The sequence below is a fragment of the Stegodyphus dumicola genome, chromosome 4 (genome assembly GCF_044657685.1).
Source record: "Stegodyphus dumicola isolate Sdum_Otavi_A_Nest chromosome 4, ASM4465768v1".
Lineage (NCBI taxonomy): Eukaryota > Metazoa > Arthropoda > Arachnida > Araneae > Eresidae > Stegodyphus > Stegodyphus dumicola.
This window is the reverse complement of record NC_140771.1, coordinates 245,391,556-245,416,797: the sequence shown is the minus strand read 5'-3', so window position 1 is coordinate 245,416,797 and position 25,242 is coordinate 245,391,556. Positions and strand designations below refer to the sequence as shown.

General features: G+C 35.4%; 1 protein-coding gene across 11 annotated transcripts in view; it reads left to right on the top strand.

The window, feature by feature from the left end:
- The window catches only part of LOC118201985 (uncharacterized), a 156,826-nt gene that overhangs the window by 123,158 nt on the left and 8,426 nt on the right, over positions 1–25,242 (top strand). For 3 of the 11 annotated variants that reach the window (XR_015040900.1, XM_085816170.1, XM_085816167.1), the window contains 6 exons: positions 853–1,014; positions 7,664–8,189; positions 15,367–15,417; positions 15,551–15,601; positions 15,786–15,836; positions 18,982–19,242. Coding sequence is in view for 4 of the 11 variants with exons in the window: in XM_085816170.1 (XP_085672296.1) it covers positions 853–1,014; positions 7,664–8,189; positions 15,367–15,417; positions 15,551–15,601; positions 15,786–15,836; positions 18,982–19,242 (1,102 nt within the window). In the remaining 7 variants the exon portion in view is untranslated. Of the gene's footprint in view, positions 1–852; positions 1,015–7,663; positions 8,190–15,366; positions 15,418–15,550; positions 15,837–18,981; positions 19,243–25,242 lie in introns of those variants that run through there. The other 8 variants (XR_015040901.1, XM_085816168.1, XR_015040902.1 and 5 more) reach the window with 7 other exon arrangements.

Sequence of the window (25,242 nt, the reverse complement as noted above, 5' to 3'; positions counted from 1 at the left end):
CATTCAGTGTCATAGCTCAAAGGAAATTTACCCTATGTCACTGTACATCCAATTCCGAAGGCATTTAGTATTTAGGAATATTGGATTTATTCCATGTTCCTCTAGATCCTTTCATGTTTGTTGTCAAATTCGAGCACAAGTCTTGACTTGTCTGTGAATACTATGTTGGAACCTGCAGCTGTTTTTTAATTTATATATTGATGATTCTGTCTTGCTTTGACTCTCAAATAGGTAGAAATTAATGGTACCAGGCCATACTATGTGTATGCTATGCCATGTAGTGACAACTGCTGTTAGAGGTGGCATGGTCACTCTTTGATTATGCTTAGCCAATAAATCCATGTACATTCTTCAAAGGGTCTGGTAACAACTGGACAATCAGGAACAGATATCCAAACAACTGATGGACTAGTTCGAAATTATTTTTAAAAGCGAGGTATTACCAAATAATCTACACCAAAGAAAAGAGGTATATCTCTAGTAAAATTGTTCAATTAAAAAAATTGTTAAGAAATGGCAAACAGCCTGCAAGCATTAATAATCATTTATTCTTCTTCAAGTTATAATAATATCTTATTTAATTGTAAAATAACCTGAACCATTTCAAAAGTTTTTAGCATGAGTTATATAATTAAAGGTAATAGTTTCATTTTAATTGTCATTTTTTAAAGGTTTCATTTTTAATGGTATTTAAAGGCAATATTTTCATTTTCATTTTTTAAAGGTTTCATTTTTAATGGTATTTAAAGGTAATAGTTTCATTTTAATTGTCATTTTTTAAAGGTATTTAAAGAGTGCGTTCCCTTTAAATATTTTTATACATTTACGTTTTCTATTTTGCAATTGTTATAGACTGGTAAACCTGAGAAAGAGAGTGAAGAAGTTATTTTTTGTGAACCAGCAGCGCTGTTTTGTTATACGTCAAGAGAGGGAAATGTGCGAGGTGTTGGAGATATAAAAGTTCTCTTTAATGGAGTATCTAAGAAAGCTCATTTGGTGATGCGAAAAGAACATGTAAGTAACATTATTTTATTACAAATATCAGTGTTAGTTTTGGATGTCATACTATCATTTTATAGAGTCTCAGCATGATTTTAAATACTTTTTTTTTATTTCTGAATTTTTGAAATGAACTTTATGAGTACCCTAAAACAAATATTTTTTTAATATAGTGTGGTGTTAGGATTAGAGCAGGGAGAAGCTAACACAGAAAATAAGTCAGGGGGGGGGGAAATTCAACTTATTTTTCAGTATATGCTCAAAATGGTGTCCATCAACTATAATACAAGTTAATGCAGCTCGTAATGAAGATGCTAAAAAACTGGTTTTACTTGATTTTCACAGGCCCATGATGAACTGCCAAGTCATGTAAAACACAGTAGCGAAACGAAGGGCAACCATAAACACTTTCACTTTCGAATTTTGTTTGCTGAAATTGCAGAATAAATGACAATAAAAGATACAATAATAATAATAATTGGTAACAAATATTTAGTGCGATACTATATCTGAAATGAATCCAACAATAAAAAATAAATACAATAAAATAGCTTAATAATAGTAATAATAATAAGTAAATATAATAGTATAGCTGAAATTGACAAGATTGTGTTTGCACCAAAAAACTAGTGCTGGCAGGATACTTCCACAATAGTGGATATTTGGTTATGCCATGAAAGTGGTGAGTGCTTTGTTATTAAGGTTCCAAATCACGAAGCAAGTACACAAATATTAACAACTGTAGACCACGTAGTGGAAAGATCAACAATATATTCAAATTGTTGGTGAACCTACAGGGCCATTCTTAGGCCATTGGCTGCCCACGTACTTTCCTAGAATTGCCGCTCCTAGGCTATTTATTGGCTGCACGCATACTTTCCTAGGATTGCCATCCCCAAAATTAAAAAAACGCTCAATGATTAATAAAATATTTATTTTATATTCACTAAGTACTTACATATGACAAGTATTTACAATGAATTTAATGAATTTAAAATATTTAGTCGTGATATCCCAAGAGTCCAGCCATCCCTGATTTTTGCCACCTGCGTACTTTTATGTGCTTCCCCCCCCCCTAGGAAAAACTCTGTGAAACCATAAAAGAGACAAGCTCGAAAAGGCTCGTTACAGTCATGCTCCAACAATGGGTGCTCACACCCAAAATGTGGAAACATTGTGGGGCTGGGTTAAATGGCGAAACAAAAAATAAAGGGGTAATGGCTCGACATCGTCTACAGTCGTATCTTTCAGAATTCATGTGATGGAAATTCTGTGGGAAAGATAATTTTTATGATGCTGTATTAAAAGCAGTCGCAGAAGTATGGCAGCCACAAACTATATGTGAGTGTTTTAACTTAATGATAATCTCGACGCCATTTTGATAACAGAGGCAGTGAAAATCAAGTAGTACCAAAAAATTAAGTAAACATACCTAATATTAATGATACTAAAAAAAACTAAAGTAATAAGCATATGCAAATTAAGATAATAAATGTATGTAAACTAAGGTCATAAACATACGTAAGCTAAAGTAATAATCATACGGCAAATATTAATCTCGGCAACTCTTAAACATGAAGTTATAATGTGTCGAATCTTGGAGCAAGCCACATTTTAATGACATGAAAATGCTTATAAGCAGTTCTACCCGCAGCAAACTTACATGGAAATTTAAATCAAAAATAGTAGAAACTTAGCAGTTCATCTCACGACATCAGTCCTCGAAACCCAGTGATTGGTGAGTAGAATAATGTGCAATGCAAGCTTTAACAGAGTCTATTCAATTATTGTTATTAAATTCTTAAAAGGTACCAGTATCATACTCACAGTAGAGGCCTTAAAAAAAAATGCCTGTAGACGATATTCTTAATACAACCACTAGTTACATACACAAGGAATATTGAGATGTCCTCATAAGAAGAAATCCGGACATGATAAATCTGGCGATCATGATGTCCAACCAAAAGTCTATCTTCCCCTAGCTATTGACTGTAAAAAATGACATTACGCTATTGCTTCCATTATGCACTTCCATGAAACTACAGTCGATGCTGTGCGGTTATTGGATGGGAAAATTAAGTGTGTTAATTCAGTATCATATTAGTAATAAAATATAAATGACCATCTTTTAATGCTCAGCTAATATTCCACTTAGTGGCCTCTTGCATTTTGAATGAAATTCAGGCTAGTAAAAGTATCGTTGACCCTTGAATAATGTGATTTTCATCATTGCCAGATTTCTTCCAACTTAAATCTGAGCTTCTGTCTTCAGTATTTTCCTAAAAGCTTGCATTTCTAAAAGAATTCAACTTGATAAATAGTTGATCCTTGAATAATATGATGGTTTGAAATGGTGATCTAGCCACCATTGAAAAATCATAATTTTTAATCACACATAATTTTTATATGATTATGTATTAGAAATTGTTAATATTTATTCTTGCAATAAAACAGGAGAACGTTATGAAAATTGCAAAGAAGAAAAAATTCAGTGCGTCATGTTTGTCAATGTTTATGTTTTTCATTTGCAAAAATGATTATTTTTCAGTTTGTACATCTGTTAACATTTTGTCTTGCATTGATACATAATTGTACATAACGATACAAGACACACTGTAGGTGTTATACACATATACCAGTTATAAAAATGAAAAGGCTGTAATGATGTATCTAATATATCATAACGTTTTAGTAATTTCTAGGCTACTTTTGCAAACTTTTCAAATCTCAATTTCAATATTTTTTGCGTAGGAAAAAAATCCCACGGATTTGTATTTAATATTAATGAGGAAAAAAGATTCCTATTTCCTTTTTGTGTAACATGCATATGATCCATTTTTTGTAGAAGGCCCTGCACAAAACCATACCTCCCATTAGATATGATATGCAGTGCATTCAATAGTGTGCTTTGCTGTAAGCTAATAAACCCAAATTCATGCAAAGAGCCAGGAAGAAAGAGCTAGAGAATGTATGCATGCATTGGAGAGAGAAAACGTTTAATAGTGATTTAATTTGCATAAAAAAATGAACTTATATTCCAGTCTAAAAACTCGAATATTCTGGAAAATTGTTTATGTAGTCAAAAGTGGTTAATCCGGACTCATCGAGACTTCGGCGATTCTGGATTACCGATTTTTCCGGATTATAGATCATCAGTTTAAATCTAGTAAGATGGCATGCAGAAATTATAAAATTTAAAATATGAAACCGTAATTTATGAAATAAAGAACAATTATGATCTAAAGGGTATCAAAATTAAAAAAAAAAAAAAAAAAAAAAACTTAATATTTATTTGTTTACTTTATTAAACATTTCTTTCAATGTAAGTTGTTTAAATTGCTTCGTTTTATGTGATAACACTTTCTCTTTAATTCTATAATCAGACATAATTTCTTGTTCAGTTACAAAGTTCCGCTGTTCAAGTCCTATACTTGCTGTGTCGAGAATACCGACTAATTTGTCAATCTAAATTTTTTCGTTTTCAATAACCTCTGTGTCACTTTCTTCACTATCGGAAGCGAATTATAATGAGGAGGAATTTGATTTAAATCATATCAAAGACGGAGTACATCGAGATGAAATACAACATTTAGTAAGGAATTATAAGCCAAATAAAATAAAAACATCTGCCCTGAAGATAAGGATAGTGCTGACAGATCAACTTCCAATTTATTGCGCGCCGCGGCGTCCTCCCCCCCTCCGCCGTGGAGCAGCGTGAAATTGATAAACAGATTTCGGAATGGTTAGAGAAACGAAGGATATGCCTTTTATTTTTTTTTGCAGCAATTCCACTTTTTGTTTAATGGACTTCAAAACATACTTTCGCTTTGTAGATCCTTTACATATTAGTAAATATATATTGGAAATTCTATTTGACATAATCGAAAGTTCAAGCTTACTTTTATAAAATTGCTGTAACAGTCTGCAAAAAATAATAAACCGGATCCAATTCGAAGATTAAGGAACAACGCAATCTGCAACGTTAATTGAATTAGATAATTTTAGCTTAGCTTATAGCGTCTGTTATACATTAAACGTGCATGCGTAAATGTTTTATGCGCATGCGCATATTCGCAGCCGTAAAGGTCTTACGACGCATGCGCAGGAAGTTTGTAGCTTTGAAGCCCGGATTATAGATCATTCCAGATTATGGGTGTCCGAATTAACGACTTTTGACTGTAGTATTTTTTATAAATCATAACAGAGTTATTTTATTTTCCCATATTTTTTTATTTCCGTTCAAAGAAACCATAATTTTGAAATAACTGTGGATGTTTTTCCTTATTTAACCATGGTATACTGGAATGGATTGCATTACTGTATTATATAATTAAGGGAATCTGTTATAGTTACTCCTTCTTCACATACTAAACTTTACTCTCCATCCGTTCCGTGTATACTGTTGCAGTAAAACCACAAATATCTGAATCATATTGTTACCTGCATATGGGTACGTAATGGATTAAATGCACACGGAACCAATATTAGCTTGATAAAATTTATTTTCTCAAAAGAAACACTTTATAGTTGTGGTATTTTTTATCAACATACTCTAGATGGCAACTCTTGAGAAGAGATGATAACTCTTCTCAAGTATGACAGAGCATAAGCAATAGTTACCACTTCAAACTGCTAAGAGTGTTAAACACAACACACAGGGTTCCTACGGTCCTTAAGAGTCCTTAAATTTTTGGGAATCGATTTTTGGTCCATAAAAGTCCTTAATTTTGGCCAAAATCAACAGAAGGTCCTTAATTTTAATCATCTGAAATTTCTGTTTTTATGACTGCCATTTTGAGTGTGAATTATCATTTTGGAGGAATATTTTTTGCGATTCACTAAAATATGTGTTTATAATATGTTTCTATTTCTGATATAAATAATGGGATACTCGAGTTTCTAAGCAAGAAGTGAAACATAAGCATTTGGAATTTCATATTTTCTAATAAAGAGCTGTTAAACAAGTTTTCGCTTTTGGGGATGTGAATTCTTTTATTAAACGGTTCTAAATTTGGCGACTTGTCAACATTTTGGCGATTTTAAGATCATTTTCTATAGAAAATTTTTAATTCTGAGATCTGAAAATTTGTCGACGATTTTTTTTAAAACATCATAAAATATTGAAATTATATTTAAAAATAACATTAAAATAAAACGTTTTTATTTTTTGCTGTCATATTATAAAGTTTCGTTTTGGAAACTTTACGTATATAGTTTTCCCTCAGCTGCCGAGAAATTTTACAGTATTTTCAATTTTGTTGGCTGAGAAATTTACAGTACAGTCAAAAGTCGTTAATTCGGACACCCATAATCCGGAATGATCTATAACCCGGACGTCAAAGCTAAAAACTTTCTGCTCATGCGCCGGGTTGACAAATGCGCATAGATGTTTACGCGTGCGCGTAAGACCTTTACGACTGCGCATATGTGTGTGGGCAAGCGCAGAATACGTTTTCGCGTGCGCGTTTTATGTATAACGGACGGTATAAGCTAAAATTATCTATTTCAGTTAATGTTGATGATTGCAATGTTCCTTAATCTTCGAATTATTTCCGGCTTATTATTTTTTGCAGACTGTAAGAGCAATTTTATAAAAGTAAACTTGAACTTTCGATTACGTCAAATAGAATTTCCGATACTGTAGCTCCCAGAGGATCTACAAAACAAAAGTATGTTCCGATGTCCATCAAACAAAAAGTGGAATTGCTGCAAAAAATGGATAAAGACATGAAGAAGGTGACAGAGACGTTAGTGAAAACGAAAAAATTTCGATTGACAAGTTAGTCGGTATTCTCGGCACAGCAATTACGGGACTTGAACAGCGGAACTTTGTAACTGAACAAGAAATTATGTCTGTTTATAGAATTAAAGAGAAAGTATTATCTCATAAAACGAAGCAACTTAAACAATTTACATTGAAAGAAATGTTTAATAAAGTAAACAAATAAATATTAAGCTTTTTTTTTTTTCTAAATTTTGATAAGCTTTAGATCATAATTGTTCTTTGTTTCATAAATTATGGTTTCATATTTTTAATTTTAGAATTTCTGCATGCCATCTTACGAGATTTAAACTGATGATCTGTAATCCGGAAAAATAGATAATCCGGAATTGCCGAAGTCCCGACGAGTTCGGATTAACGACTTTTGACTGTACTTTCAAGTTGGTGGAAGGCATACTCAGTTACATGTAGGGCTGGTTACAGCAGCAGTTAAATAAAGGGATCAGACCAGTTATGGTCTACAGGGAGCAGATCAAAATATCATCGAATTTGGCTACCAAAATTAAACACCAAAACTATCGCGAGCCTGGCAGTGCAATCTCGCCAAACCGACGAGATAGCCATTTACCCCAATGTTAAATGGACCTGCCCCTGTAATCTTGTTTTTCCGGTGCAGCTTTGCTCTCCTGCTTATTTCATTGCTCCTAATTTCATATTATACAAGAGATATTACAGTTTGCATATAATTTCACTAAATTATTTACATACATACAAAATTCGTAACAATATTTGAAAATGCTGGAGGGGATATTGATATGTCAACAGATGAAATAAAAAGCACCAAACTTCAGATCTCTGATTCTCTTGTAGTGTACAAGCACTTTATTCTTCTTGTATTTATGTGCTTCTGTTTTTTTTTTTTTTTCCCTTCCTGCCTTGCAGGTATTAAAAGTATGCTTAAACCGCTACATTGTCAAAGAAATGTCATTTGAATGGTGGGATGAAAAATCTATGAAATGGGCTGCAATAGACTTTTTCAACAACAAACCATCGTGTGAGATATTTGCTGTGCAATTTGAAACCAGTGTTTTGGCATATAAATTTAAAGAAGCTATAGAGTATGCAATGAAACTGATAAAAGAAGCAGAAATTTCTGGTGATCAGACTCCTAGGACCACAGAAGATTTAGTTAACTTGCCAATTAGAAGTAACTTTTCCATTAAGACAAATTCTCCCTTTACCGAGTCTGTTTCAACATGTCTTGGAGAAACGTGGCAGGATAAACCATTCTTTGGCAACTCACGTTTGGCAAATTTTTCAGAAGAAACAACGTCTGTTTTCTCTCCAGGACTTGAATTATCCTTGAAGAATAAATTTACAGCATTCCCTGCTTTCACCCAGCATTCAAATTTTAGTGCTAACAATTCCAAACCAGTTTTTCAAAGTTTTGGTTTTAAATTTGAAACAGGTAAGTTTTGGTTTATTTAAAATTCACTCAATATAAAAGCGAAATTTATTTATCAAAAAAAAATAATAATAATAATTAAATAAACCAGATTTTTTAATGTTAAATATATGAAGAAAAAGTTTAATTTTTCAAAAAATAATTTTTTTTGTCAGAAATTAAAAGATTTTGAAACTGTTTTCCATTTCCAAAGAAAAAATATTTTTATTATTTATTTAATTTTTTTATTTATAGCATATAAAACTGTGATTTTGTCCAGGAATTAAAACAGGTGTCCAAACGTCTATAAGTTAGGTTGCAATTGTTTTCTTACATTCATAAAATATCAAATATCTTTACATGCTTTTTGTCAGTAGAAATATTATACAACAGGCATAGAGTTGTAAGGATCTTAAGTTTTACTAACGTTTATTTTATTTTAAATCTTTACTATCACTTCTTATTTTCTACTTCCAGCCAGAATTAAAAGCTTTAACTTATTTATGCAACTTAAGTCTGGCGAACGCCAAGTACTTAAGTTGGGGCTTTTTGCCAAACGAGAGAGAGGAAGGAGTTAGTCAAAGCAGACCGCTTGCCTTAGCAGTTTTACTCGGTTGCTGGTTGCCTTCCTGGCCAGAGGTTTAATCCTCTTGATAATTTTAAACGTATTGTAGTGTTACAGTTCTCTGTACTACATACGGCTTCCTGTTAATATACGGCCAATCTTCCACGTTGTTTATTATTCCAAATTTAAGTTAGAGTTTAGTTAATATTTTTATATTCTTACGTTCAGACCACAAGTAGTTGGTCTCTGTATTCCGAAGTACGGAAATTATTGTAAAGAGTGAAAAATAAAGGGTTTCGTATACCCTTCCTGTGTATCTTGTCTACTTCCCACATTTATTGGACACAGCTTTAGTAAGCTCCCTGTTCCGAGTCAGGTTCTGGAATGTTCCCCAAGCAAGTAAGGAGAAACACTGAACCTGATAGAGTTATTAAGATTTTTTAAAAAGAGGAGCATGAGAAAATGGACTGTGCTCTTATAAGGATTCGAGCTACAGAATTTCAGATTAAAAGCCGGACATCGTGCCAATTTCACCACGGGAATGAGAAGGTATTGCTGCTATAAGAGAACATTATGAATTTCTTATATTCTGCCATTAGTAAAGTTGACTGCGAATCTGCAAAGTTTCAGAAATAAGTTCATACAAAAAGGAAAAGACGAAATTCTTCAATAAATGTGTATTAAGTCTATACAGTTCTTTTTACAACATACATTTCTTCATAGAATTTGTCTTATAGAATATTTTTTTAATTTCCAATTATGATTTTTTGAATCTTTTCTATACTGTTAAAATAATGAGCCCTTAGGTGAGACATGGTAATGTTTATATTAATTAACATATTTTTGCTTAAGTTAAAATATAGTCTGTACCACCCACTTCTTTGTCTGCATCCACCAAAATATGTAAATTAGCAGAGATTTTAATTTAATATGAATGTAAGTTAAGAAGGAGGATCTGGCATCAGCTCTCATCTTATAGAGTGATTTAGAATTTTTCAAACCCAGAAAACCATAGAAATTCGTGATGCCTTCACAAGGATTAAAACTCTGGTTCTCTAGATTGCTAGCCAGATGTGCTTTACAATCACATCACGAAGGCACAGGTTTAGATTGAGGACTAAGGAGGAAGGAACACAATCACCAAATCCTGGTGGTGATGAATTATCGTTCACCACATTTTTAGTTTGGGCACCATTGTAAGTTTATTTAAAATTTTTTGAAGCCAGAAAACCCACAACTTCTAGGATGCCCATGAAGACTCGCGATTAAGTATGCAAGAAATACCGTACAACCGTAAGTAAATTCCTGTGTGTTGTAGCCTAAGCTAGTGAATAAATAACCTCCGATATACTGAATTCTTTAATTGTCATTTTTTAGCAGATAATTAGTTATGAAATCAAACAAACCAGGTGCTAGAATAGAATTTGACTTTATGAATGTATGATGATCCTCAGTACTTTGTCTGTGTTACTTGTAGAGGAACCTATTGCACTAAGTAGCGACATATCGCTGAGTTTAAGTATTTAACAACAGCATCTGAAGAAGGGTTAAAACACCCTTTTATTCACTCAAAGAAATAAAAACAGATGGTCCCTTCTCGAACTTAGAGGAAAGCTTCCACTCAGTTTTTAACTCAAGATAAGAAATTAAGAAACTAATAATACACTAAATTGAGCCGAAGCTAAACACAAATACCTAACATAGTTGGCCCTTAATTTAACCAAGCCGGCGATTATCAACAGACACACACGTCGATTTAAGAATGAAGTATCGAAAAGGCAAACGCGTGCCACTAAGGACTCTTGAGCACTCTCTCTCGAAGTAAGTTGAACTCTATTAAATACTCCTTCTAAATCATTTACATAAAACACAATACTAAAAACTCTTTCTGGTAGGAAATAGTAGATGGGAAACATAAATAAACAGTAAAGATCACCAGCAGCTGATCGAAATGGACGTGTCAAAGGTGCTCATTCGGATTTTTTTGCTGTATGATTTTAAACTGGGCATGTCAGCAGCAGAATCGAGTCGTGGAATTTTCCACGCGTTTGGGGAGGATGGCGTTAACAAACGAACCAGTAGGCTCCAGAACAGGTTCCAGAAGTTCAGGTCAGGGAATATGTCTCTTAGTGATGCACCACGCAGCGGTCGGCCACAAGCTCTGGACGATGAGGCCCTGAGAGCAGCCATAGAGAGTGACAGTAGCCAAAAATGTGGTGAGCTTGCAGTGCACTTCCAGGTATCTGATGAAACTATCAGGTTCCATTTGCAACGTATAGGAAAGGCATACAAACTGAGCAATCCAGGTATCTGATGAAACTATCAGGTTCCATTTGCAACCTATAGGAAAGGCATACAAACTGAGCAAGTAGTTACTCTACTCACTGTCCGTTGCAAACAAACAACAGTGTGTCGCTGCCTGTTTGTCATTGCTTACTCGGCACTGCAGTGCATCCATATTTGATCAAGTACTCACCAGCGATGAAAATTGAGTTCATTATGACACACCCAGGCATTCCAGACATTGTTGTCACCACGGGACAGGCTGCCTCACACTGAGAGAGCTTCTCTCTCCCCACACAAGATCATGCTCTATATCTGGTGGACTAGTGGCCAAGTGGTGCACTATCTACTAAGATCTTGCAAATGGGCCAAACCATCACGGCAGTTGTGTGTTTGCAGCAGTTGTAATGTGTGCATCAGGCATAAAGAGCCAGCATTGGTCAATCCTAAGGGTTGTACTCCTGTTCCATGACAATGCGAGGCCGAATGTGGCTTGAAAGGCCAGGGACATGATTCAGTGACTGGGCTGAGAGACACTTCCCCATCCACCATACTCCCCAGACCTCGCACCAACAGACTACCAGCTTTTCCATTCCTTGGTCAACTATCAGTAGCGTAGGGCGCAGCATCCAAGGGACACTAAATGGATCCTACGAAATTTTTTAATGAAATGTTTTCCATTCTTAGTGCACAGAAGGAGTGCAAATTCTTCAGTTGTCCCCCAACGCTGGAAACTCTAGCTACGCCCCTGTCAACCATCTTCGTGGCCTTCCTTCAACAACCGGCCAGACCTCGTAAAGGCCCTCACGAACTTCTTTGCGTCCAAGACTCCGGAGTTTTACCGTGACGGCATTGCACAGCTAGCCACTCATAGGCAAAAGGCACTGGATGCCGATGGTGATTACTTTGATGATTGGCGGTGATTATTATTTTTTTATTACTTTTTCTTTATGGCTGTCCAAAACGGCAAAAAGGTTTTTGGTTACCTTGTTTATGCATCCACTCTGTTAGCTCAGTTTATTTTATTCTTATATGTTGTTAAATTGAGCATTTTTTGCTTTAAAGATGATTAAATTATGTTTTTTTAATCTTTTGTTTAAGGCTTTTATGCCTTTAGTTAATCTGCATGCAATAGTTGTAGAATTGCCTACAATTTCAAATTTGCTTAAGGGCGGCAAAGCATAATTTTTCCCCTAGCAGCCTTTTTTGTTTACATTTGAAACTTTTCAGAATAGTGAATTAAGTCAGTTTAGTTTTAGTTCTGCACCTTCAGTGTCTTTTTTGCCGAGTGGGACCAAAAGTAAACCTTTAATTTTGTGCACCGAAAAATCTGCCTTCTTGTCCGCTGCCTGAATTGCTTGTTTTTGTGTTAGCCGAAAGGGGCAATTTGTCTAGAAGGGCTATTAATTTTGTTTTGGCATTTTGCTTCGATTCACTTTTGAGATTGCTGAAAGTAAAATACTCGTGTGATCTCTGGGGATCGTGCGTTTAACATTCGTCTAATATCTTTTTCCTTGGCAGGCCTTGCGATAAATGCCTATGCAAACAAATATTGAGAATTCGAAATGTAACGAATATTTTTTGCTCATTAGATTAGTTTATTCTTTTTCTCGGATTACCTGATTAATTACAGTTGGATTATATTTCAGTCTAATATGTTTATGTATGACATATGTTACGAATAAAAATAAGAAAAATTTAGACAACACGGTCTTCATGCAAGAATCACGTTGATTCTTTAGTGAGATACGGGGTGGTTATAATTAAAGTGACCCTATTCAAACCCTTGCAGAACCCGTTCTGTATATCAGATTTTGATGAAACTTGGTATCTACATTATGTGGACTATGAGAAAAAAATACCTACAGTAAAAAAAAAAAAAAAAAAAAAAAAAAACTTCAAATTATAACCACGAGATGGCAATTTTTAATAATTCCTTATGCAAATTAGTCAAACCTATAAAGATACTTGCCAGAGCCAGAAAATCATTATGCGTGCCTTTGTCATCGTTAGTCTTGCCCTTACAGAAGAAAGATCGAGGTTTACTTGTAAAACATTTTTTATCAGACCACTGTATGCAAGATGGAGCAACTCTCCACATCGTCCGCCAAGTCAACGAACTGTTTCGTCCTAACTTTGGCCAAAATTGTGCAACATCAAGAGCTTTTCTGGATGCCTGACCTCGTTCACCCGACTACCTAATATTTCTGGTTGTGGAGATTCCTAAGAGACCGTGTTTATGGAGGAGGAATTATGACTTAACCTGAGTTGAAAGCCAGCATTACACTCCATCTTTCTAAAATCTCTCAAAAGTTACTTCGCGCTACCATTGAACATGCTTTAACATAGTCATAACTTCGTAAAATAAACAAGACCTGTTCTAGACTAAATATTTACTTATATATACAACTATGTACAGATTACATTTTAGAAAAACTTTAAAATACTTTTTCACTACAGTAGAGCGCGCAAACCAGCGTCTGCTCTTTTGTCTTAAACATCTCAATCTCCTCTTTACCTGCGACCAGGGGAAAAGTCCGCTCCCCTCTTCCGGCCAAGGCAAGAAGAGGGTTCTCTGTCCCTTCTTTGAGGGTGAGTTCTTCAGAGAAAGGAGACGTTACAATGCTATAATGCGCTTTAAGCACATAATTGATGTCAATGGAGCACATTCTGTAATTGAAGAAATTTTAATGATTGTGACAGATTTTTTGTCCTTCTTTAGACCCCACAATACCTCCTGGTGGTCAAAATTTGAACTATTTTTATTGCAGAAATCGTTTACCCATGATCCATATAACATACATTCTTTTGCAAAAATACCAAAGCACCACAAAGTATTTATGCGATTATGACGAAATTTGGTATGCAAAAACATCTTGATCCAACATGCAAATGATCAAAGTTTCAAGGCAAAAGAAACAGGAATTGCAATCATAGCGCACATTTCTCAAAGTATAAAACCAGTAACAGGTGTGGAAAATTTATCTTTTCTTGTTGCTGCCATTGTAATCCCTAAAGATCAAATGCGAGGTAAGATTGTTTGCCAGGCCCGAACCACCCCAACGGTATCATTGTCGACTATTCAACGCACTACAGCCGTGTCTATACCTCCCGTGGTACCGTCTACCATCCTAGGGCGCTTGTCTGAGGCGAGGTTACGTTCACAGAGGCCTTTAAGACGTTTGCCTTTGACCCCCACAACATCGGCGTAGTCGATCATAATGGCTGCCATCAGACTGGCATCGTATAGTCTTCAGCAATGAATCCCGCTTCACTCTTGAAGCAGATGGCCACCATGTTCGTGTCTGGAGAGGACGTGGCCAGTGGTACCAATCATCCTTTGTTTTACAAAGGCATACAGCCATAACCCCTGGTGTGATGATGTGGGGCGCTAATTCTTGTAACAGGAGGTCATCTTTAGTCATCATACACTTTAACAGCTCAACAATATGTTGATACCATCCTGCGGCCGGTTGCATAACCCTTCATGGTACGTCATCCTGGGGCCATTTTCCAACAAGATAATGCCAGGCCACATACCGCTCGCGTATCTGTGGACTGTCTTCGTGCTGTTGATACTCCTCCTTGGCCAGCAAGCAAGGTCACCAGACCTTTCACCAATCCAACATGTCTGGGACATGGTAGGCCGCCAGATTCGGGCACCACAAAATATCACCTGGCAGAATGTGTCACAGGATGACATTAGGAACCTCTACCACTCCTTGCCTTGACGAATTCAAGCATGCATTGGCTCCAGGGGCGTTTCGACCAACTTACTAATTTGAACACTCAATGGGTGATTGTGAGCCGTGAACAGGTACTATGACCTTGATTTTTTAATAATTTTATTATCTGTGTATGAGCTATACACACATTCTATTTCATCAAAAACAACCACTTCCTTCATTGTGCTTCGTTTTTTTTTTTCTTTTCTTTTCTTTTTTTTTTTTCTTTTTTCAAATACCAAATTTCATAAAAATTTAATGAGTAGAACGGGTTCTAGAGTGGTCTGAATAGGGTCACTTTAATTATAACCACCCTGTATATATATATATATATTGTGATATTGCCGTTGAATTGAATTTCATGGTTTAATAAAGCTATGAGGTTTTATTTTTGCCTTGCCGCGAAGTGAGAAATGAATTGAATGAGAAATATATCTCTAATGAAATTCGAGTTTAAATGAAAAGTAGCAAAAAATGCATATAATTTAACATTCCGTACAAGGAAACATTATGGTGTACACATAAGATTTTTTATTTTGTTTCTTCATTTTGATATCGTTGTTAGGTGTATATGTGTTTCATACTTTAATGGGAAGATTTTAATTTTTTTTCCCTTTTTAAATATTAGATGATTTTGCTGATGAAGGGAAACATTCCATACTCACTGAGGAGGGTATAGGTATGAGTTTTTTGAAAATGTGTAATTTGTTTCATAAATTTTGCTTATTGTAATTTGAAATACTTGTATTTATGAAATATGCCTTCCTACTTTAATGGGGAGATTTAAAATTAATTTTGTTTTTCTTTTGAAGTATTAGATGATTCTGCTGATGAAGAGAAACATTCGTTATCTACTGAGAAGAGTACATATATGACCTTTATGAAATATGTATTTTGTGTTATTTGTTTCATATACTTTGTTTATTGTAAAGTTTGAATTGAAATTTTTATAAAAAGTGCTTCATACTTTAATGAATGATTTTAAATTAATTTTGTTTTCACACTTTAACAGAAAGATTTAAATTTTTTTTTTTTTTTTAATATTAGATTATTCTGCTGATGAAGGGAAACTTTCGTTATCTACTGAAGAGAATATAGGTATTAGTTTTTTTTTAAAACTGTGTAATTTATTTCATGCATTTTGTTTATTGTAAAGTTAAAATTGAAATATTTAGGAAAAATATATGTCAACAATATTCCACGAAACGTTATGCGGAAAAGTTATTAAAGTAAATATGTCAAGTAGATAACACTTAAGGTTAATTACAATCACTCAATTCCTTAGTGGCTGTGGAAGCTTGAAAAGTTATCTGAACAGATTTAAGTGGATTCAGCGACTTTTGGGGATTGCAGTGTCTGTGGCGAGGAAAATATTGAACACATGCTTCTTCTTGACTGTAAAAGGAAGATATTAAAATTGGCACTTAAAAGTCTAAACTGCCCTCCTGATTTTCATCAGTTTATTTCTGAGAGACATGCCTTTGACTTTTCTGTAAATTATTGTAAACCTTCATAAGGTTTTTTTTTTTTTTTTTTTTTTTTTTTACTGTTTATTTTTCTCTGTAAGCTCCGTGTGATATTTTGTGGTGCAAGGGGGACTTGTTTGTATTTTTCATTTAAAAAAATATATATTACATGAAATGTTATAATAACACACAGTGCAATAGATATCTGATTAATCGAACTAAAAATCAGAATGTAGAAATCGAAATATATGTTAACTTTCCTCTGTGCTTAAGCTGAATTTTCATATCAATTAATTTTCATTTCTGTTCAGTCTCTTGGCCCAAATCAAACTTTCAATAACCCACCCACCACCCCCATTAAAATCTTCGCTTTTCAGCTTATTTATACTATAAAATTCGAGGTATTCTTGGTAGTTTTTGATTTTTTAGAGTCTCGTAAAAGCCTTTACTAAGTTTTATCTGATCATTTAGAAGAAACGAAATTAGATAAATTTCTAGAATTGCGTATTTTAAATACTGTGTATTTTTCTATGGAATTTTGTTCTTAACATTAAAACCTAATTTTAAGATGAAAGTGTCTTTTTCTTTGGGGGGGGGGGAATATTTGGAAACAGCTTTACAGTCTACAGCTTTACTAAGCATTTCAGTCCTTTCTTCCCCGCCCAGTTTGCTTCGTAATCGCCATCTGGCTTTATCTAGTCCCTCAATTTTTTATCCAATTCCGTTTCTGTTTAATGTGTTTTGCTTCTTGAAAATCACATGAACGAAGGTCGCCCAACAAGGATATGATAATAGTTAGGAACTCTGACTGCCATACCGAGCTTCCTGAATTGGGTTCGAATTCCGGAGAATGCATTGATATTCGTAAATGTATAGTGTCTGTGCAGCATGGGGAACACTTCAAATATGCAGCTAGCCGAAAGTCCTCGGGGCGTTGCTGGTAGGGGAAGAGGGGTGGGAGAACCTCGGGTCCGTTCTCCCGGGGTGCTCTTCTTCAAAACTGGTGGCGGGAGATCAAAGTCGTTTTCTCACTTTTAAGGGTGCACAAGCATCTTTGCCAACGACAGCCTTCTTGCCACGATGAATCTCGTGAGTTTCTTCGGATATGACACAAGCAAATTTAATAACAACTATAACACATGAATGAAGGCTGACTCAATCTATAATCTCACATGAGGTTGAAAACTAAATGTTGTGCGGTGAATATAAGAAACGTTATAATCGTAAATGAGGTCTGTATGGGAAAATTCCTGACAAAGATTCGAGACTTGTAAAGAAAATCGAATCTTCGCATCGAAAGAGTAAAGTAAGCTTAATATTTTGTATAAATTAAAGCTGAAACTTTATTCACAATTTTCAGATTCTATCTTAAAAAGCTGTTAAATATTTTAATTCGAAGCTTTTGAAGGATTAGTGTGATTAGTATCCAGTAGCAATATTCCTTGAAAGTGTTATCTGGTTGTTGCAATGTCAGTGCACCTGGGTTCCAAATATCCAGTCATAATGGCTTTCAGTGCCACCTTCCTAACGTTTTCTAGACAACTGGTGAAGTAATCTCTCATCAGTGCAAGCTTTCATTTAAAAGACTATAAGGTCTTCTCTCCCTTCTTCCAACATGTCTTCGTGGTGTAACGGTAGCGCACTCTGCGCGTATTCGACAGTTCCAGGTTCAAATTTAGGTGAGGGCATTGCAAATTTTTCAGGTCTCTTGCTTCAAAGTACAGTAATGACTCTACAAGACTTTGTGAAAAAATTTAAAAGTCGGAAACTTTACTCAAATATTTTCTCAACATTACTTATATTTCAAAGTTGAGAAAATGTGCAAGTTTCATATTTCTAGAAGAAACTGTGAAACGTTTTTTCATTGCATTTTCAAACTCAGTTTCACTTGAAACTTTGAATATTAAGCGCTACTTAATAAAAATCTGAAGAACTCGATAAACTAATTTAGGATTCTGGTTTAAAAAATCAAATGTTTATGAGGTATTTTCTCCCTTCTATCCTCATGCCATTATTGTGTAACTGGAAGTACGCTTTATGCGTATTCGGAAGGTCCAGAGTTCGAATCCTGGTGAGAGCACTGCCAAATTCTTCAATTTCCTGACATAAAAAAATTCTAAAAGTTTCTAAATTGGCGACCAAAGCAGAAAGGCTGTTTAGGATAATTCATCACTCACTCAGGTTTTGGCAATTGGGTTTTCTCATCCCCAATTTGTCCATAAAAGGAAGAGAATACAAGGTATTTTCTCTCCTTTCTGCATGCTTTCATAGTGTTAACTGAAAGGAAGTTCATCGCATATTCCAGGAGATTCGGGCCTTGAATCCCTGCACGGGCACTGTAAATTTGTCACGCTCTTGCATCGATATAACCCAGAGTTTCTTAAACTGTGGGTCACCAAATATTTTACCAGTTTTGTAATACTTCTTTAACTTATTATAATAATTTTACAATTATCAAATAGTTTTACATAATGTATCTCAAAATAGATAAAGATACGGGTCAACAAAAAACGAAAACGTTCGACGCATTTTCATACAATAGAAATGTTAATTTTACTTTAAAAAAAAGTTAATGACCTAAAAACTGCAATAGTATATAACAAAAAATGTAAGAAACCCTGATATAACCTAATGATTCTAGTTAGTTGCCTTTTAAATAACTTCATATTTTGTCTCCTTTGTTTAGTTTTTGTTATGTATGTGTGTATTTGATACTTGTATGTAATATTCAATGGGAACTTTTTAACATTTATATGATTTTCTTTTTTAAATATTAGATGAGTCTCCTGATGATGGTAAGCACTCGTTACCTAAATTTTCAGAAATCAATGAGTGTAGCCTACATAGTGAAAATTCAAAAGATACATGTATGACATTTGTAAAGAGTGCTGTATTTTCGGATTTATCTACTCATTCTACTTTTGAGGACATATCTAAACCGTCATCTGCAAAAAATATTTCTTTTAGTGATGAAAATTTGTTTGTCTCGTCAGCAGATGCTTCCAGATTAGCAGATGCTTCTACTGTGACTAGTGAAGGTATGGATTTTTTGAAAATATGTATGATTTATTTCATTCAGTTTTTTTTTTCAGCATAAAGATGAGATTGAAATATTTTTGAAAAGTATATGTCAACTGGATTACATGAAATGTTATTTGGAAAAGATATGGAAATAAATATGGCAAGCAAATTACGCATCTCTGTTTAAAGAGGTATGTTATAATTCCTCTCTAATCAGAGATGGATTTAGATTTGATAAGTCTAAACTATATGAGATATGGGGCCTTTTATAAGTCTGAAATACTATATTTTAACTTCTTGGGGGGCTCCGAAGAAAGTGGGGCCCCTAAGCTATACACTGGTGTGCAAAAATTAAGGACGAAGTCGAAAAATTAGCATATCAGCTGAACGAAGAGGCAGAGCGGACAGAAAGACCAATCAGGAGATTAAGTAAGGTGATGTACGGTAGCACATGAGCAGATATGCAGGTAGACGTAATGGGGGAGTGTCTGAGTAGTATAAAGCATGTTGTCGGTGTAAGATCAGTATTTCTGGCAAAGAGATTGCACACTGTATAGCAGTTAAAATCACACCGAGTTGCTGCCTCAGCGAGAAAGGGTGAATAATCAATCTGTTAGACGACCTGTGGATGCTTTTACCGAAGTCGAATCATTGGGAAGTTGGAGGAAGGCCGCAGTGTGACAAGTGTGGCTGCAGAGTTCGGAATTGCTCACAGCATCCTTTCACGACTTTGGAGACAACTTCAAACTACAGGAACAGCTATCCGGGGGTTTAGTAGTGCTCGTCCACGAGGAACCACACCCGCAGATGACCGGTATAGTTCCTTACAGGCCAGAAGAAAGAGGCGGCAGACAGCGGGAGAAATGACTAGATACACGACACAGGCGACTGGATGACCGATATCCCGTTTTACCGTGGCCAGAAGACTGCATGGTGGTGGTCTGTTTGCACGACGCCCTGTACGGTATGTACCTTTAACGCCTGCCCATCGGAGAAGGCGTTCTCTGTGGTGCCGGGAACACCGGAATTGGAGAGATAATGAATGGGGACGAGTACTCTTTACAGATGAGAGCAGATTCAGTCTGAGTAGCGATTCTCATCGCATACTCATCTGGAGAGAGCGGGGAAGCCGCAATCATCCCTCGAACATCATTGAAAGGGACAGGTATGGAGGTGGCGGTGTTCTCGTTTGGGGAGGCATCATGCTTGGTAGTCGTATAGACCTTCACATCTTCGACGCAGGTTCAGTCAACGGGACCCGTTATTGTAACGAGATTCTTCTTCCATATGTGCGTCTTTTTAGAGGCGCTATGGGTCCGCAGTTCCTTTTCATGGATGACAATGCACCATGTCATCGCACAGTAGCTGCCGAACAGCTCTTAGAGAGGAGGATATTGAACGTATGGATTGGCCGGCACGATCTCCGGATCTCAATCCCATCGAGCATGTATGGGATTTTCTAGGCAGATGCTTGGCAGCTCGTACCTTACCACCAGTAACGATTTTGGAGCTTCGATTGGCGCTGCAAGACGAATGGGCAGCAATGCCTGAACAACTCATTGACACCCTCATTCTCAGCATGGGCAGATGCTGTGAAACCTGCCTAGCCAGTCAGGGGAGATCATATCCCCTATTAAAGACTGGATGTTTCTTGCTGGACACCAATCACAGGGATGTTTCGGCCTTCAGTCGCATTGCGCTCCATGCTACTTTTTCAATAAAGCTTCTTTTTATCCCTCTGATTTCTCTTTTAGTAAGTGTTGCTTACATTACTCATGTCCTTACGTATTGGGGATCTTAAGATATTAAATGTGTTGATTTGGAAAGCTTTTGTACAAAGTTATATTGAAAAAACCGTCTCGTCCTTAATTTTTGCACACCAGTGTAGCTTGTGTAGCCTATACATAAATCCTGCACTGCCCCTAATGCAGTAGAACTTCGAATTGAAAATCAGAATGTAGAGTTCGCAATGTAATTTTTAGCGTTCCTTTGCACTAGTCGAATTTTGAGTTCGATGAATGAATCTTCTGGAATTTTCCTTTCAGTTCACTATCTTGGCCAGTGTCCAATTTTGATTCAGTTGAAATTTTTTTCACTGTCTTTAGTTTTCCGAAACCAACTATATTTGAGTTTGTAAATTTATTTACTATATTTGATTTTTTAGTTTTCCGAAACCAACTATATTTGAGTTTGTAAATTGTGGAACCTTCTTTTCATAAAATTTGTGTATTTTCTCGAAAATGTGTTTAGTAGTTGTTGAGTTTGTAGGCATCTACGATATTAGTTTGATAACATGTTCTTTCAGCAATTAAATCAACATTTTTTTCTTCACTATTAATATGTTTGTAAACAATACTTTCTTCCAGCAGCTAAAGCAACCTCAGATTGCTAGAAAATCGTATTTCCCCTTTTCTGCAAGTAATTTTTTTGCTTTCTGTGGTACCAATCTGTTGGCTGTTGCATCTTTTTCATGAACTTGTGTAAACCAAACCTTCAGTGCTTTTTCAACATTGTAACATACCCCACTACTCCTCAGCTTCAGTTTTTATTTCGATTTTCCTTTAATTTGTGAAAAAAAAACCTTTACAGCTTCTAGAGGAGTTTCGAGGCATTTAATTGCAGTATTCTGTTGTCTAGTTTTTGGAAGTAGGTCATAGCGTTCTACTAATTGTAGATCCTATCGTTACGCTTTTTACTAGGGTGTATAATTCTAAAATGTTTAAAAAGAGTAATTGTTATTAACGATGATAAAAATGACTAATAGCACGTATAAAGCAAGTTTATCTAGAATTCAAGTTTCGTTAAAATTCGATAGTCTAACATATTTTTGCAAAACTTCGAAAACGGGTTACTTTTTACATCGCTGATTTAATCAAACCTTAAGGGAACTTGCCAATCTAAAATTTAAAATTAGGCATAAAGACTTCTTTAGAGTTGATGTTTTCGTGCCCCCCCCCCCAAAAAAAAACTGCTAAAAATTCTTTCGTTTCTATAGAAGAGAAACCAATGTGTGATCGCCGTCGAAATTGAGAGTTATTCAAACTTTACAGCAAATAATTGTAAAGGCTACTTTTTTGCCTAAAATGTTTGACTGAAATCAAAAATAATCAATTTAGCGACGTGCATGGCGACTTTTCTCAGTCACGCAATTAAAAAAAAAAAAAAATTAACCTTATTTGGCGAATTTACTTTAAAAATTCATTCTATAATATTTTGATAACATTAACCTATTTGTTGATCGCAGTAGGCACTGCATTTTTGTTTTCCATATGCAGACCGGCGGGACTTTGACAGTGCGATAACAATATCCAGTTGAAAACATTACTCACAGTCACGTTAAGCGATATCTACTGTATAAGCATACAATATGGATACAAGGGTGAAGATTAAGACATGTTAAGCTTGTAAATGAGGTCTGTATGGGAAATATCTTGTCAAAGATTCGAGATTTGAAAAGAAGATAAAATCTTCGCATCGAAAAGTAAAATAAGCTCAAAATTTTGTACAAATTAATATAGAGTCTTTATTCAAATTTTTCGAATTCTGTCTGAAAAAGCTGTTGAATATTTTAATTCGATGCTTTTGAAGGATTAGTGTGACTGGTATCCAATAGCAACATTCCTTGAAAGTATTATCTGGTTGTTGGAATCTCGGTACACCTGGATTCCAAATATTCAATCATAATGGCACTGAGTGCAACCTTCCCAACGTTTTCTAGAGAACTGTTGAAATAATCTCTCATCAGTACAAGCTTTCATTTAAAAGACTATAAGGTATTTTCTCCCTTCTTCTAGCATGCCTTCATGGTGTAGCGCATATTCGAGAGTTCCAGGTTCGAATTTAGGCGGGGGCATTGCACATTTTTCAGGTCTCCTGCGTCAAAATACCCTAAAAACTCTATAAGACTTTGTGAAAAAATTTAAAAGTCTGAAACTTATTCAAATATTTTCTCAAAGTTACTTATTTTTCAATGTTGAGAATATGCGCAAGTTTGAAGCAGATGTTAATGAAGTCTAGCATTAGGAATGGCGACAAATGAATAAGCAGAGATTCATCTGGATTAACATATATTGAAATACAAAATCATTTACAAGCAACAGTAAATTTTACATGGTAAGCATGGTAAAGTAAAGCAGTGACAACAACTGAAAATGTTGCCAAAAGCAGGAAATAAAATTGTGTTGCCACACATGTTGCAAAATGCAAATGGGAAATATAATCATAAATTAAAAGTTATTTGTAACACTCCCTCTTGATTAAATTTCCCTCAGTCCTACATTGAACCTTTGATTGAACAAGGCTTTCTTTTGCACACTCTGTCAACATGTCTGCTGCATTTGAACTGGAAGGCACATAGGTAAAGTTCAACAACTTCTCTTCAACCCCTCTCAAGAAAAAATTCCTGAGTTCAATATGTTTGTTGCGCTCTGAAGTGATATGGTTTTTAGCTAAATGGCACCCTGATTATCAACAAATAAGTTTTGTTTGTGGAAAGTTTAAAAAATGTTCTCCCATAATTTCCTTTAAAATTTTTTGGAGCCACAGTACTTCCTTGGCTGCGTGGCACATTGAGAGGTACTCAGCTTCAACTGTTGACAATGCAGTCATCAGTTGTTTCTTACTGCTCCATGAGACAGCTCCACCTACTAGTAATGCCACATAACCACTAAATGATCATCTATCAATCTTATTACCAGCCCAATCAGAATCGCAGAACATTTCCAAATCTTTTTCAGTCTCTTGGAAAGTCAGCTTTAATTCCTTGATCTGTTTCAGGTAATGAAGGATATGTTGTATACCATCCCAATGCTCCTTGCTTGGTCAATTATTGAACTGGCTCATGTAAGTAGTAGCAAAAGCTTAATCCGGCCTTATTCCTCCTGCTAGGTACGAGAGCCCTCCGACAGCCTGCCTATATTTTAATGCTTCTTCAGCATTCAACATGTTATCCTTAGTGGCTGTTGCATATTTCATACCTGGATCTAATGGGGTCGATTCTCCTTTAGCGTCTTGCATATTAGTTGTTTCCAAAAGCTCACTAGCACTCTGGCCACTTCGGTCAAGAGTCACACAGCCGTCTTCCTTTCTGCTTATCCTAATTGAAGGAAGGTGATGTATTTCTCCCAAGTCCTTGTTTTTAAATGTTGCTGCAATATTGTCCTTAAATTCCGGAATGATGAAATCTTTGCTGGACATTACAACGAGATCATCCACATACACACCTACGATTAACTCCTTTTCTTTATTGAAGTAAACACAAGGATCTGCTCTGGATCTTGTTAGGTTCACTGATTTTAGAAATTTATCGAGGCAGATATTCCACTCTCTCCCAGACTGATTAAGTCCATAAAGGCTTTTCTTTAGCAGGCAAACTTCTCTACGTGTTTTCTGGTACAGACTTGCTGGTGGCTGTTCCGTAAAAATTGTTCAACTGAGAATGCTAATAAAGTTCTAATTGATTTTGATTTTATTACAGGAGAAAATGTCTTATTGTAGTCAATTCCTTTGACTTGGTTGTAGCCACGAGCAACTAAACGAGCTTTATATCTTTCCATTTGTCCATCTTTGTTAAGTTTTCTCTTAAAGACCCACTTGCATTTCACGACTTTCCTTTCTTCTGGCCTAAGAACTATGTTCCAAGTTTCATTTCGTTTTAAATTTTCCAACTCTTCTTCCATCGCTAACTTCCATTTTTCTGCATCTGGACTAGTTAATGCCTCTTCTAAAGTTTCAGGATCATTCTGGAAAGCTTTCTTTGGTGTTGAGCCTTCATATTTCTGTTTCTTGGATAGTTAGCTGCACTGCATTCCGCTTGTAATTACATTTATTTCTGGAGGATTTTCTTCATATATCTCCGAATTTTACATGATATAATCCTTTGCCACTTAGGTGCTGAAATTTGTCTTCTGGGTCGAGTCTTCTTTTCTTGTGTTATCCTCCATTTCCTTCTTTTCCTGTTGAGAGCCTTTATCCATTAGTTTGTTTTCAACTTTATCATCTTGAGATGAGTTTCTTTC